The sequence below is a fragment of the Brassica napus genome, unplaced genomic scaffold (assembly GCF_020379485.1).
Source record: "Brassica napus cultivar Da-Ae unplaced genomic scaffold, Da-Ae ScsIHWf_663;HRSCAF=971, whole genome shotgun sequence".
Lineage (NCBI taxonomy): Eukaryota > Viridiplantae > Streptophyta > Magnoliopsida > Brassicales > Brassicaceae > Brassica > Brassica napus.
In genome coordinates this window covers 5518-21473 of record NW_026016721.1, presented here as the reverse complement: position 1 = coordinate 21473, position 15956 = coordinate 5518, and the positions used below count along the sequence as shown (strand labels likewise).

Sequence of the window (15956 nt, the reverse complement as noted above, 5' to 3'; positions counted from 1 at the left end):
TGCGCTGATAGTACATGCTACTCTATGCACCCCGCATTTCCTCATAATGATATATGTATATCTCCAGGCGTATAGTAGTCCATCTCTGCACTCCCAGAATCTGCGCGTCGGCGACTGATACAAACGTCTTTGTACCCCCGCAATCTCACTGCTCGTCGGCGGCTTACACAAACGTCTTTGTGCATCCGCAATCACACTGTTCGTCGGCGGCTTACACAAACGTCTTTGTGAACCCGCAATCACACTGCTCGTCGGCGGCTTACACAAACGTCTTCGTGCACCCGCAATACACACAAACGGATTTATATATATTTATACATATATAGCAGTTTTTAACATCACTCAATTCATTCAACCGTTGAATCCTCTATTATTTTATTTCCGATTTAACAATCAATAACAATAATAAACAAACAAGACTCTTAAACAGACTCGATTCACAGAGACGGATTATGTTTCGAAACTAGACTTTCCATAATATTAGTACTAAACTAGCACGGGATTAGACGGAATAGCCCTCACCTTAGTCACTGGCTGGAATGATAGACGGGAGATGGTCAACTGCATCACAAGATCAATGACTTAGGCTCAGAGTCTCAGGAAATAAAGTTTCCAAAAATGGAAACTTTCCTAAAATAGCAACTTTGCTAAAATAGCAACTTTCCTAAAATAGAAACTTCCCTAATATTACTTATTTCCTAAATTAGAAACTTTCCTAAAATAGCAACTTCCCTAAAATAGATTCCTAAAACTAGAAATATGGAAGCGACAAACTTACTAGAAAAACCAGCCGAAAGCTCGTCTAGAAATCCCGCCGGAAGCTCGTTCAGAAATCTCACCGGAAGCTCGCCCAGAAATCTCGCCGGAAGCTCACTCGGAAATCCCACCGAAAAAATTCACTAGTGACTGGTCGTCGAATAATTCAACAACAACTCGTCACATGCAAAGAAATACTTTGACTTGATGAGAATAAAGAGAAGGGTTGAGTTTCTTATATAGAGGGAGGAAAAGGAGGTAAGTTTTCTAAACTTCCAATGTGGGACAAAATAAAAAGAGAGAATTGGGCTTTAATTTTAATAAAACCAAAAAGGCTCCACCAAAACAAGATGATGGTCGTTACACAGCCCTGAGATCCATCGACAATAAAGCTGGTACGGCCTTGGATGGCAAATGCTCCCGTGATCACTTGAGGGGGTGGAAGATGATTGTCCTAGAGGCTGCTAGCACTCGAGTGTGGACAATTTTTTTGAGCTATGGAATGCTCTCGAACAGTGTTGCTACTCTTATGGCACATGTGCATCCTGTTTGATGTCAAAATGATTCACGATGGAAATCCCTCTCCTTAGGTGAAGAAAAATGTTTTTATGTTGAACAGAGAAAGAAAGCACACTGACTAGATGTTAGGTTCCAACTTTAGTTCATTGATGATCTTAAAACTCAACATCTTACGCGGTAATAGAAAGAAAGTATGGGGACAACTTAGCCAACAAAACCCTAAACCTAGTTGGTTTGAAAGAACCAATTCATAATTATAATGGGTTTACACAGTTTGATTTGTAATCTTAATAACACTTGGTTTAATCTTCTTTTTTTTGGTTTTTTGGAACACAGCTTACTTTCCTTCATACTTATTTTTTGCGGTTACAATAAAAATAGGGAATTAGCTATCCCCTTTAATTAAAAACATAAATAACAATATCAAAAGAATTAAGATATATTCTTCATGACAAGATGACATCAAAGTCAATACAAAGCTCCATTGCGTCAATAAGACCTTCATGACAAAGTCGAATAGCTGAAAGATAATCACATAAAAGGGTGACGTTGAGAGTCAGCACCAACAGGGAAAACCAAGGTAATCTCGATTGCATCTTCTGGTCCCGTACAGACAGCTATGAAAGATGGCATACCGATGAGTAAACTAAAATTAAAACTTAGCAATGAAGCCAAGAAGGCATTTCCTTTCGTAGAAAGGAGGAATGGAGGTAAAATACACTTTTCGCTAGAGAAGGATGATGAAATAAAAACCAGAACAGGTGAACCCACCGGTAAATTCATCCCAAATGAGAAACATGGGGTCTCCATCCTCTGATAGGCCAAAGGAGAAGAAATGGAAAACAGCCAATAAAGAAGAGAAACAGGAATGTGAAGAGAAAGAGGCGTGCAGTGTCGGTTAAGGTACCTTGCGCCGACAAAAAACTGCTTCGCCGGTGCAAGAGAACATAGATCTTGAGAGTGTCTCGAACTTCATGCCCAGGAGGCTAGGGAGAAATCATGTAATAATATTTTTTCCCTTGGTTTAATCTAAAAACACATTTATAATTGTTAACCAAGATTTAGTTAAGCCATTCGGCCTGTTTCTTCTCATGGGTTTTCTTATCCTTTGCTTGCACGAAAGCAGCAAGTCTCTAAATACTTTTTTGGGTTTTGCCTTTTCATCTTGTCGTTGGCCCAACTGAGAAGACCAATGGATCTTAAATCTGGTCGGCATCCTCTTCTTGGGCTGTAAAGGACTTGTGTCTCCCATCTTCACTTTGGAAAAGATCCACCACCATTCTTGCTTGACTAGATTTTTCATCATGCATAGTTGGTAAAAAAATCTGGTCTTCTTGGTCCATGTTGTGCTCCAGTCCATCGTCTTCTATTTCTTCTCCATTTAGTGTCCGAACAGATCCATTTCCATCATCTAACTTCAAATCATTCGGATTGAGTCCTGATTGATTAGATTGTACAATAGTTGATTCTTGTCTAGTGGTGGCCGCACCATCCCCTCCTCCTTTAAAAAAATTTGACCTCTTCATCAGACACATTAAAAGTGGAGATAATGTTGCCGGATGAGGTTGGTCTACGATCAGAGCTCAGAAGATGATCGCTCGAAAAGTTTCTTTCGTCAAACCTCTCCCACGCCCAATCTTATATGTTGAGCCCTAATCCAGCAGTCACTCCGGCCTAGGAATGGTTACACCTCGACACAAATGGACTGGCTGAATACGAAGAACAAGCTCGAGGCGATGGTGAACTTCGAGCTCGGTCTCGACGTATCAAGAGAAATCTTAGGATATCCTCAATCAAGTTATCAAGAGGAGGAGAAGATATCAGAAGCTCTGAATAACTTTTAGGAGTATAAGAAGAAAGAAGTTTGATAAATTAAAGGAGATCCACATTCCGGCTTACATGCACCTAAACATATTGACTTCAAGCTCAGGTTCCCTAAATACTTCGACGTCGTTTTGTACTTTGTTCTTCACTAGTTTAGTCTCATTCACATTCATAAATACTTGTAAATCATTTTCGATATTAATATTACGTCGTTCTAAGGATTGTTGTCCACAAGTTATTAATTCCCTAATTTTACAAACAACACTACATAATTCCTAGTGTGGGTTTTACGATCCACATTTTGGTGCATCTATGGAGAAGATAAACAAACAGCATCCTTGCTAAGAACCATTTTTAAGGTTTAAAGGCACAAATATTGATCCATCTTATGCAATCTCGAAAACAAGACAACATCGGTTGATTTAATATCAGAAATAAATGACGATCCAATGGATCAGACCTCAGTTGTGTGATCAAACAGATCGATTTCATCCAAGGAACACATGGATGCTATAACGCTACCATCCTGGTCAAAGCTCGCCGAGAACAAGTTAAGAGGAAAACGCAACAGTCGATAATGTTCCCCCTCAACGACAAGATCATTTTCTACTTATACTAGACCAAAAAGCTCGATAAATCACGTGAAGATGTCCTCATCATTAGACCTGACGTTGCTGCATGCCGGTTGTCAAGGATAATTTTTGACACCAAGAGTTTGGCCGACATCCTTTTCTATGAAATGTTCAAGAACATTAGGTATCCCGATTCTGCGATAAACCTTGGGACAATGCCGTTCTTCATCTCTGATGGAACCACAACTTCCTCTATTGGTTCGATCCCGCTAGTTTTGAAAGCCAACGATGTCCAGCAAATAATTGAATTCACCGTAGTAGATCAGTGTACACCCTTCAACGCAGTGCTTGGAAGACCTTGGCTTCATAAAATAAAAGCCATACCGTTGATCTATCACCAATGCCTGAAATTTCCTTCTCTGACCAGAATCAAAACTATTCGAGGAAGCCAAAAATCCTCGCGAGCATGCTACATGAAAAACTTCAGGAAAATCCTGTCTTTTGGCTCATACCAATTCATAAAACAAGAAGAGATCGTGGAAAAAAGCATCCAAAATAAACACGAACTCACGACCTGTGAGTCTGGGAAGCAACACACCAGCTTTGCTAACCTCGAGAATGTTTCCTTTAAAGATGTGTTGTCATTGAGAACAAACTCTCCCCATGTCAAAGTTGAGATTCTATCATTCTTAAAATGGAACCTCGATACATTCACCTGGTCGGCATAAGACTTGTCAGGTATCAACCTCTAAGTCACATATTAAAAACTAAACATCAATCCAATTTTCAAGCCTAAGCAAAAATTACGAAAGCTGAATCCCAAACGAGCTAAATCAGTCAACGACAAGGTCGACAGTCTTGAAAATCGGATCGATAAGAGTGGTGAAATATCCTAACTGGATAGCTAATCCCACTTTCATTATAAAAAAAAATTAAATAGAGGATACGCATAAATTTTACCAATCTATAAAAAGCTTGCTCCAAAAGTAGTTTTCCATTTTCACACATAGACCGGTTGGTAGAAGCAAAAGCCATGCACAAATTGCTTTCATTCGTGGACGCTTTCTCTAGGTATATTCAAATTTTGATGAATCCAGATGACCAAGAGAAAATAAGCTTCACTACAGATCGATGGACCTTTTTCTACAAGGTAATTTCCTTCGGCCTCAAGAATGATGGTGCCACATACCAGTGTATTCGATGAACAGCTCAGTACAACGATGAAGGTCTATATAAATGACATGCTTGTTAAGTCATCTAAAGCCGAAGACCATGTAGCCCAACTCCATGGATACTTCACCTTCCTAAAAAATTAGGAATGACACTCAACCCGACCAAATGCTCCTTCGAAATCGCCTCCAGCAAACTAATCGGGTATCTTGTAACCAAATGATGGATCAAATCCAAACCTAAGCAGATCGCGGCCCTCATAAAAACATCATCTCTAGGTCGACAAATGAAGTGCAAAGACTCACTGTAGAGATAGCAGGGTAGGTAGGCAGCTTAACCTTGATCACAGACTCAACAAACTAACTAAAACTTGTCCTCGACTACGCCTTGTCCGTGACCTGGATGCCTGATCTGCCTCCATGGCGTAAAACAAATAAGGACAAGCAACAAATAGTGTTTCCTATATCAAAATTAAATAATATCTTGGTTCGACATCTTAAAGTGCTACCAATCAACTTGAATTAGCTTGCTGATTTGCAGATATTATATCTCTACGACTATCGACATCTTCGCACAACTACTTAGTGGTTTTTATATCTAGACCTACGACAACGTTATTCGAACTCGATTGCTCTGCTCTTAACTTTTTTAACAATTTTTATAAGAGTCATATCATGCCGAAATACCTTTAACTTACCTTTAACAGTTAACTAAAAGGGTAAAAGCCTCCCCATGCAATGTCATAACATTTTCAAAAAAACAAAAAAAAAAATAGAAGATAGATAGACTAGAATACGAGCTTCATTCTCCTATAGAATGACCTCATCATTATCTGCTGCAGAAGACAGAAGATCATCATGCACAACTGAATCCTCGGAAACCTGTGGGAGATAAAGCTCGCCTAGAGACAGATCCGACACCGCGGCCAGCGTGAACTCGATATCAAAATCAATCTCCTACTCCTTGAGACGCTGAAGCTCGTCAGCTTCCTGGATTTCACCCTACACGATTTTACCGTCTTTGTTTAAGTTGGTCTTTTTAAACCAACTAGAATAATTAGGATTTGATTCTCATAAACCAGTTAAAAATACATTTTTTTTTCATAATCAGAACATGATTTGGATCTTTTAAAAGGAAAGCATGCACGAAATGTAAAGATACCACTTTAAACTTAATAAAACACAGCTTTTGTCTCCAACTTTGTCTCCTTTGGGAGACCATCTTACCCTTTGTTCGCGTGGTGAACATCATCCTTCACACTAAGGAGCAGTGGCGGAGCCACATGCACTAAGATGGGGGCCACTGAACCCAACAAAATTTTGAAAATTAGTACAAGTTATTAAACCCTAAAGCTTTGTGCCCCCGTTCAAAAATGTATTTTGCCCCCGTATGTCTTTAAGCCCACTTGATAATTTAGAGAACAATATTATACTTAAGCCCACTTGATAGTTTTGTGAATTATAGTTTAAAGCCCACTAATTAAAAAGCCTAAAATTAAAACTCTGTGCTCTAGTCTCGTCTCCCTCTCACCTTACGAACGTCTTTTGGTTTTCCAGTTCTCAAACTCATCTGTCATACGAAATTCACTTGTATCCAGCAGTTGGTGAGTCATGAATCTCGTCACTTTTGAAGTATTTATTTTTCTTTTTTATTTAAGTTTGATGTAAACTAATAACATGACACTTTTTTTGTTAGGCAAATCGATGGAAAAATTTCTTAAAAGACCGTTCATACCAACACCTGAAGACAATTTGGATGATTTGCCATGGGATCCAGCTAAAAGAAAAAAAATTACAACATACCATTCAAATCAAAGAGATGAGGTAAGACGCAAGTATCTAGCTAGAGGTCCTTGTAAACCGTATGGTCATAATTTTCCAAAAAAGATGATTGGAAAATCATTGAGACGCTTTAGCCCTGCTTGGTTTGATCAGTATGGTAATTGGCTTGAATATAGCGTATCGACAGACAGAGCTTATTGCTTGTGTTGTTACTTGTTTAGAGATGATATACATAAACAAGGCGGGAATGATACGTTTGTGACGGAAGGTTTTTCTAGTTGGAATAAGTCTGAAAGATTAGCTTCTCATGTGGGTGGTATGAATAGCTTTCACAATATTGCTGTTAAGATGTGTGATTCTTTGATGAAGCAAAACCATTCCATTGCACAAGCTTTTTATAAGCATGATGATGTTGTGAAGAATGAATATCGTCTTCGGTTGAATGCTTCAGTTGATGCTTCTAGATATTTATTGCGACAAGGAATACCATTTCGTGCTCATGATGAATCAGAAGATTCTGGTAATAAAGGAAACTTTTTGGAACTTATAAGATACACGGCAGACCAGAATGAAGCAGTACGTAAGGTTGTTTTGGAGAATGCTCCAAAAAATAACCAAATGACTTCTCCACCGATTCAGAGAGATATTGTGCATTGTTTTGCAGAAGAAGTTGTGAAATCTATTATCGAAGAAGTTGATCATGGCATTTTTGGTCTATTGGTGGATGAATCTGCTGATATTTCTCACAAAGAACAAATGGCTGTTGTGTTACGTTTTGTCGATAAGAATGGAACAATCAAAGAAAGATTTATTGGTGTGGTTCATGTAAAAGAAACTTCTTCTCTGACATTCAAGCTAGCTATTGATGATTTGTTTGCTAAGTATGGATTGAGCTTGAAAAATATAAGGGGTCAAGGTTATGATGGAGCGAGTAATATGAAGGGTGAATTCAATGGTCTCCGGTCTTTGATTTTAAGGAAAAACAGTTCAAGCTATTATGTTCATTGCTTTGCGCATCAACTTCAATTGGTTGTAGTGGCAGTTGCGAAGAAACATTTTGAAGTTGGTGATTTTTTTGATATGATTTCTACATTATTGAATGTAGTTGGAGCTTCTTGCAAACGACAAGATGTGGTTAAAGAAAAATACCGTGAAGAAGTTAAAAAAGGAATTAGCAGTGGTGAAATTAGCACTGGAAAAGGGAAGAATCAAGAGCGTTCTCTTCCAAGGCCATCAAACACTCGCTGGGGTTCTCATCATAAGACATTAGTGCGTTTGGTCGAGTTATTTTCGATTGTTATTGAGGTGCTTGAGTATATCCAGAATGAAGGCTATGATGACCCCAAGAAACGACAAGCATATGGTCTTCTTAAGTACCTTTGTACTTTTGATTTCGTCTTCTATATGCAATTGATGTTGCTTATTTTGGGATTAACAGAGAATTTATCCATGGCTTTGCAAGAAAAAGATCAAGACATTTTGAATGCTGTTTCATTGGTTGGATCAACTAAACGAGAACTACAAAAGCTTGGAGATGATGGATGGGACTCCCTTATGGTTAGAGTTTCTTCTTTTTGTAAGAAACATGATATTGAAATCATCATGATGGAAGACGAGTTTGTTGGTTCAGGGAGTCGAAGAAAGAAAAGCAACATAACCAATTTACATCATTACAAGATCAGTTGCTTCAATGTTATTTTGGATTTGCAGCTCCAAGAGTTCAATGATCGTTTTACTGAGGTAAACACTCAACTCCTTATTTGTATGGCTTTCTTAAGTCCTACAAATTCGTTCAAGTTGTTTGACAAAGAGAAGCTGATGAAATTGGTTGAGTTTTATCCCGATGATTTTAGTTTTTTTGAGCGTTCTTCTCTTGAGCAGCAACTTGACATATACATTGATAATATAAGAGAGGATGGTCGATTTCATAACTTGGAGAGTCTTGGAGATCTTTCTCGTTTGATGGTGGAAACGCGGAAACATCTTGTACATCCTTTAGTTTACAGACTTTTGAAGTTAGCATTAACTTTACCAGTTGCTACGGCAACTGTCGAGAGATGTTTTTCTGCAATGAAGTTTGCGAAGACAGCGTCGCGCAACCGAATTGGAGATCAATTTTTAAGTGATTGTCTTGTTTGCTTTATTGAGAAGGATTTGTTTGCATCGGTAACAAATGAAACAGTGGTGAAAAAGTTTCAAAGCATGGCTGAACGTAGAGTATGTTTGTAATTTTTTTTTAGTAATATTTGTAAGACTATTTCAATTTAAGAAATATTTTGTTTGATATCATATTTTATTTATGCCCCCAATAAAAATATTTCCTGCCTCCGCCACTGCTAAGGAGAGTGATCTCATGTGAATCATATTTGTCACTAAGCAGGGTGATCATGTGCCATAAGAATAGAAAAATATCATTTGAGCGTCCCATAACTTAAGGAGAAGTTAATCTACTTTAAAGGCTCTAGGATTCTCCCCCATACCATCTTCAAGTGATCTTTTGGGACGAGGCTTAAATTTAAGACCTAATCTAGAGGCATCTAGCTCTTTGAGCTACCTTAGGTCGCACCAGGTATCCTTCTCCTTGCTTGCCCGAAAAGCACCTAGTCTCTAAGTGCTTCTTTATGGTCTTTGGCTCTTGATCTTGTAGTTGGCCCAGCTGAGAATACCAATGGATCCTCAATCTGGTCATCAGCCGGCCATAAATGTTATGCCACGCCCATCTTCACTTTGGAATTGATCCACCACCATTTTGGCTCGACTAGATTGTTCATCATAGCATAGTTGAATGGGCAGTCTGTTCTCTTTGGCCCATGCGAAGCTCCAGTCAATAGTCTTTCATTTCCATCATCTAGCTCGAACTCGTTCGAAATGAGTCCTGATCGACTAGACTGATCAGTAGTCGAGTCTTGTCCAATGGTGGCCGCACCAGAAGTTTCAAAGAAGAAACTGCTCTTGGAGGATTACCACGGCCACATTTTGGATACCTTAAGAAAGTAACCAAACCTGAGTCTATGCTACCAAAATACTCTGTCAAAATCTCACCAATAAAAAAATTAAATAAACACCACGCACAACCCTCAAAATCAATCCATCCAAAAGCAAACTCCGCCTCTGACAAGTTGGTCAGCAAGAGGAACCATCATCTTCACAAGAAACAACCGCCATCTCCAAAGTCCCCCACAACATCAGGAACAAACCCCCTAACTGACTCTACAAAACCTTTTATCTAAATCTTTGACTATTTTACGAAATCCTAAGTAGCTTCTTTGTCGTCCTCTAGCAGAGATAACCATTGTTAAAGCCGGTCAAGGAGTTGCTGAGGCCATAGAGGTAACGTAGAGCACTGCCACGTCATAGACCACACCACACGCCGCGTCAAAGACTACACAACACACCACATAGAGGAAGAGATGTGCCACTGGAGAAACAAATTTGCAATTGTTCCGGCATTAAGATCCGAAGCAGAAAAGTATAAAGGAAAGAGAGGAGGCTCTCACGGACCGACAAGAGACACCGGAGACCGGAGAAGACCTTCAGAGCTAGAAAACGATAGAAAACTCTAAAAAGAAAATGAATGGCGCGTGATATATACTTTCACGGAGTTTCTTGAACATAATGTCAGTTTAAAATGATCTAAACCATAATCCACGTTAAATGCAGTGTATGTTATTTTGGATAGTATAGTTCAGACTCAAATATACTTATTTATTTCGAATAGTATAAAATATTTAGCAAAAAATAAGCAATTACAAGATTATATATGTATATTTAATATAATAAACATAAAATTTGGTGCAGAATATGAAAAACAAATTTATATTTTCCATAAGAATTGATAAGTCAAATAAATATAAAACCTTCTTAAACATCCATTGAAAAATAAGAGAGGAAGCATAAAACTTGACGCTCTTTAGACTATCCGCAATGGTGAGACTCATTGGAGTCCTTAACACAAGGGCATTTCGGATTAATTTTGGATATTTTGGATTTTTTAAAAAAAAAAAAAAAAAAAAAAGATGACCATTCACGGGCCGCCACGTAGTCAATGGGACCCGTGAACAGTGTAAGGATCAATCCTTATCAAAGGATTTTAAGGATTCTTTTTTGCACAAACTCTAAGAAAGTGGACTCCACACCCACTAAGAATTCACTTAAGAGCTCCCATTGTAGATGCTCTTAGATATATTTAAAAATCTTAATAAAAATCAACTACCAAAAAAAAAAGTCAACTACCACTCTCTGTCCCTCTCTGATCATTTCATACCTACTGATGGTGGTTGCTATTAAAAACATATAAATTCCGAAATTGATAGGTTCTTTAAAGTAATCAAGACAAGTTGAACATTTTCTTATACAATTTTTCCCACTAGCAAACATATTATACTAAATGTGTTTACACAATTTTATCAGTTGGTCATTTAATTTATTTTTTTGGGTACCAACACATCTATTCACGTTCAGAAGATTGACTTGGTACTTGGTATGGTCTTCTGCTTGAAATGTCGAAAGGTTTTTTCTGCTCATGTATCATCGTTTATAAACTTCATTTATTGTTCAAAACTTTCTTCTTATTGTTTGTAAAATAAGAGAATATGGAGAAATCCCATGGGCTTTCGATGGTTGCACTTATAGTAACATTCGCCATGATTTACTTTGTTCAAGCTCAGCAAGGTATGTAATAATCCACATTTTCATGTTAATGTTAGTATCGTTTTTTTTTCCTACAAGAAAAACACTTGACACTTTTGGTATTCTCGATCATTACAAAGAAAAAAGGAAACTATTTAAGCCCGGTGGATTGGCATAGTCGTTGAAAACGTTTCTGAGATCATATAGATTGTCGAAGGGGTTTACGCTATGAAAAAGAAATATATATATATATTTGGCAGTTCAACCATTGTTGGTTGAACAAAAATGGGTTCAAACCATTTTAAAACCAGACTGATCCGATAGCTGGACCAGGTTCACCCATGAACCGGTCACATAATCGGATTAGGTCTCAAAGCTAGAACTGAATAAAAACTATTAAAATCATCAAAATTCATAAACCATTTATATAAACAAAAAATTAGTTTATATTCACAATTTTTTTATATTTGAAATTTATTTATATTTTAATTATGTATTATATTTACTAACCTTACTTAAAAAATTATATAGTATTAGAATATTTTAGTCTAAATTATTGAACCAGGTTTGATCCGGTCGAACCATATTGAACGGTGATCCAAATATTTTCCGGTTCAGCTTCTCATCCGGTTTTAGAAACACTAAACATGTCAATGAAAATTTTATCCATGTCATCTAACTGTTATCGGATGCATTTCTCTTCTCCGTAGCTTTATTTCTTTATGTGGACATCAATTTTATTAGATTAAGGTTTTTTATGGATTTACCCTGTCATTTGATGGTTACAGAAGCCGCGATTTTCTCCTTACCATATCATTTTTTATATGAACGACCGTGTAATATACCAAATGGATGATGTCTATGTACGTAACATGAGCGTACAATTTTTTTTTTGTTTGGAAAAACATGTGATCTGTTATTATATTGGAATTTCTTCATTAATAATTTAGCTCGTTAATTATTCCATTAACGTAAATTTCAAATGAACATCTATACTTTTTGGCGGCAGCGTATCAACGGTAACTCAGCTCAAATCTAAAGATTTAGGCTAAATCTTTAGAGACCTGACTTCTTGAATCGAAGAATTTAATCAAATTCGATGCAAGGCTCTCGTATTGATGACATAATCGAATCAATGCAAGGCTTTAGAGAAAACTCTAGTTTATTAACTTCCAAAACTAATCATCAAAGCCAACTTACAAAACTCTTATATAAGTCTTACAGATGGTTTAGAATAACCTAAGTCTCTTAAAAATGGAAAATCTAATAAAAGGAAATAGGAAATCTTTTAAAAGCCGAAAATAGGAAAACAATTGCTTGGCGGTGAAGGTATCATGATGCTGCATCAGGTCCCCCGGGGTGAGAAAGATTCGACCCCGAATCGTGGATGGCGTCCGGAGGAACATAACGCGACAAGTACTTCACGCTAAACACATCAGACGTCGTAATGTCAGCCAGTAATTGCAGACGGTAGGCGTTATCATTGATGCGTTCAAGTACTTGAAGAGGACCAATCTTCTTTGCTTTAAGCTTGTTGTAGGCATGAGCTGGCATCCTGTCTCTCGTGAGAAATACCCATACAAGATCACCGACTTCAAACACAAGACGCCTGCGATGAACATCAGCTGCAGCTTTATATTTCGAAGCTGAATCTTCCAAATTCGTGACCACCTGTCCATGAACCTTAAGTATATCGTCAATTAAGTCATCAGCCCCACCATGAAGGCGTACGCGATCAGGGAGAGTAGCAAGGTCAAGTGGCCCACGCGGGACAACAGCATAGATAACTTGGAACGGGCTAAACCCAGAGCTACGGTTAAGTGCACGATTGTGTGCAAACTCTGCTTGAGGCAGTTTAGAATCCCATGACTTTATAGAATCGCCGACTAAGCAACGAAGTAAGTTTTCCAAAGATCGATTAGTAACTTCAGTTTGACCATCCGTTTGAGGATGATACGCCGAACTCATGTCAAGAGTAGTTCCAAGCATCTTCCACAAAGAACGTCAAAAATGTCCCAAAAAACGAGAGTCACGATCAGAGACTATGGACGTTGGTAATCCATGTAAACGGTCGACTTCCCGAAAGAATAGGGTAGCAACTTGGAGAGCATCAGTAGTCCGCTTACAAGGAATGAATTGAACCATCTTAGAAAAACGATCAACCACCACAAAGATCGAATTGAAACTCTTTTGAGTACGCGGAAGTCCCATCATAAAGTCCATACTAATGTCTGACCATGGCTGTGTTGGTACAGGCAGAGGCAAGTAAAGACCAGCGTTGGTAGCATGACCCTTTGACGATTGGCATGTAATACACCGTTCCACATACCGTTCAACGTCACGGCGTAAAGATGGCCAGAAATAAGAAGTGGAGACGAGGTGTAAAGTTCTATCACGCCCAAGATGACCTTCATTATGTATCTCAGAGATAAGCTTGAGTCTAAGGCTCGAATCCGGAATGCATAAATGTTCCCCACGAAAAAGGAAGCCATCGTGAAGTGTATAATCACGCGAGAGGCCAGACTGAACTTCAGCCATAATTCGACCAAAGAAGATATCCGATGGGTAAAGATCAGCAAACGTTCCCAAGCCTGGAACAGAGACATGAAGAACAGTCAGCAAGTTATGGCGTCGACTCAAGGCATCCGCTACGCGGTTGGAAAGACCTGAAGTATGCTTGATCACAAAAGTAAATTGCTGTAAGTAAGCAACCCATGCAGCATGTCTTGCAGAAACTTTATCCTGGCTGCTAAGATGCTTGAGTTCATCGTGGTATGTAAAAAGAACAAACTCCTTATGAAAAAGGTAATGTCGCCAATGCTTTATAGATTTCACCACTGCATAGAACTCGATGTCATAAGTACTATAACGCATGCGAGCACCACTGATCTTCTCGCTGAAGAAGGCTATAGGACGACCACGCTGACTTAGAACCGCACCAATCCCCGTTTTAGAGGCATCACAATGAAGCTCAAAAACTTGAGAAAAATCTGGAAGAGCAAGAATCGGCGCAGAACTGGGCTTTGTTTTGATTGCCTCAAAGGCCATATCAGCCTCGGCAGTCCAAACAAACTGACCTTCTCGACGAATACAATCAGTTAAGGGCGCCATTAAGCTACTGAACTGTGCAACAAACCGTCGATAAAAAGATGCCAGGCCGTGGAAGCTGCGCGTCTCAGTTAGCGGTGACGGAGTTGGCCATGTTTTAATTGCTTCCACTTTGCTGGGATCCACGGCTAGCCTACTTGCAGAGACGATATAACCAAGGAAGTGAACCTGAGAAGAACCGAACTCGCACTTCTTCTTGGTGGCAAACAATTTATCACGACGGAGCACAAGGAGAACCTCGCGCAAGTGGTCCAGATGCTCGGCCAGAGTCATGCTGAAGATTAAAATATCATCAAAATAGACAACCACGAACTTCCCTATAAAAGGGCGCAGAGCTTGATTCATGAATCGTATAAACGTGCTTGGCGCATTTGATAACCCAAAGGTCATCACAAGCCATTCAAAAAGTCCTTCACGAGTTTTAAACGCCGTTTTCCATTCATCTCCTAGACGAATCCTGATTTGGTGATAGCCACTCTTTAGATCGAGTTTTGAGAACACGGACGCAGCTCCAATTTGATCTAATAAATCATCAAGGCGAGGGATTGGGAATCTGTAACGAACTGTTATTTTGTTGATAGCGCGACTGTCAACACACATTCGCCAAGAACCATCCTTCTTAGGTATTAACAATGCGAGAACTGCGCAGGGGCTTAGACTTTCTCGTAAGAAACCCTTGACGACGAGTTCTTCCACTTGTCTTCGGAGTTCTTCGTGTTCATTAGGACTCATGCGATAATGAGCTCTGTTCGGGAGTGCTGCATCTGGAACTAGATCAATGCGATGTTGAATATCACGGAGAGGAGGAAGTCCAGATGGCAAGTCATCGGGAAAGACATCTTGAAATTCGTCAAGTAAAGCTGTAAACGCGCTAGGGACTGATGGAAGTGTCGTTGGTGGCTCTGCTGCTAACAGAATGAACACAAATCCTTCTTCCCGAAGTGTAGCTTCAAACGGTCTGCGTTGCAGAATTAACGCGGGTGAGGATGGTAAGCTCAGTTTCTCTGGTAACGACGGCTGGAGAGTAAAATTGCGGTTTTGAAATCGAAAACTGTATTGAGGTAGCCATCATGTTGAATGCGACGATCGAATATCCATGGTCGGCCAAGAAGCATATGGCAAGCATCCATGGGCGCAACATCACAGTGAATTTGATCTTTATAAGAATCACCAACCGAGAATGAGATCAACGCACGACGAGTGATCAGTAAATCTGTCTTTTTGTCTAGCCATGCAAGCTTGTAAGGATGAGGGTGAAGTTCTGTAGGCCAGCTAAGTTTGTTCACAACATCCTCAGCCACCACGTTTTCACTACTACCAGAGTCAATAATGAACTTGCAGACCTTTCCTCCAATGGTACACTTAGAATGAAAAAGATTTTTGCGTTGAGGATTCTCATTGACGCTATGAGGAGCAAGACAAACTCGGCGAAGCATTAATGCGGTACCAGTGTCCGCTGTTAGTACTTCAGTATCGTCGACGACGTCGGGAATTTCTTCATCATAAACGACTTCAACATCGTTACATGCTGTGTCGAGAAGAAGACCACGACGGTTCCGGGTAGGGCAGTTCGCCTGTCGATGGCCAATTTCTCCAC

General features: G+C 39.1%; 1 protein-coding gene across 1 annotated transcript; it reads left to right on the top strand.

Moving 5' to 3' along the window:
- Nucleotides 1-6479: 6479 nt before the first annotated feature.
- Nucleotides 6480-8851, top strand: LOC125604943 (zinc finger MYM-type protein 1-like). Its single transcript, XM_048775054.1, has one exon. It carries the CDS (start codon nt 6518-6520, stop codon nt 8849-8851), a length of 2334 nt encoding a protein of 777 aa, XP_048631011.1. The 5' UTR covers nt 6480-6517.
- The last annotated feature ends 7105 nt before the right edge of the window (nt 8852-15956 follow it).

Excerpts from the sequence above, each read along its gene's own strand:
- LOC125604943 (XM_048775054.1), top strand. The coding sequence starts at position 6,518 with ATGACACTTTTTTTGTTAGGCAAATCGATGGAAAAATTTCTTAAAAGA.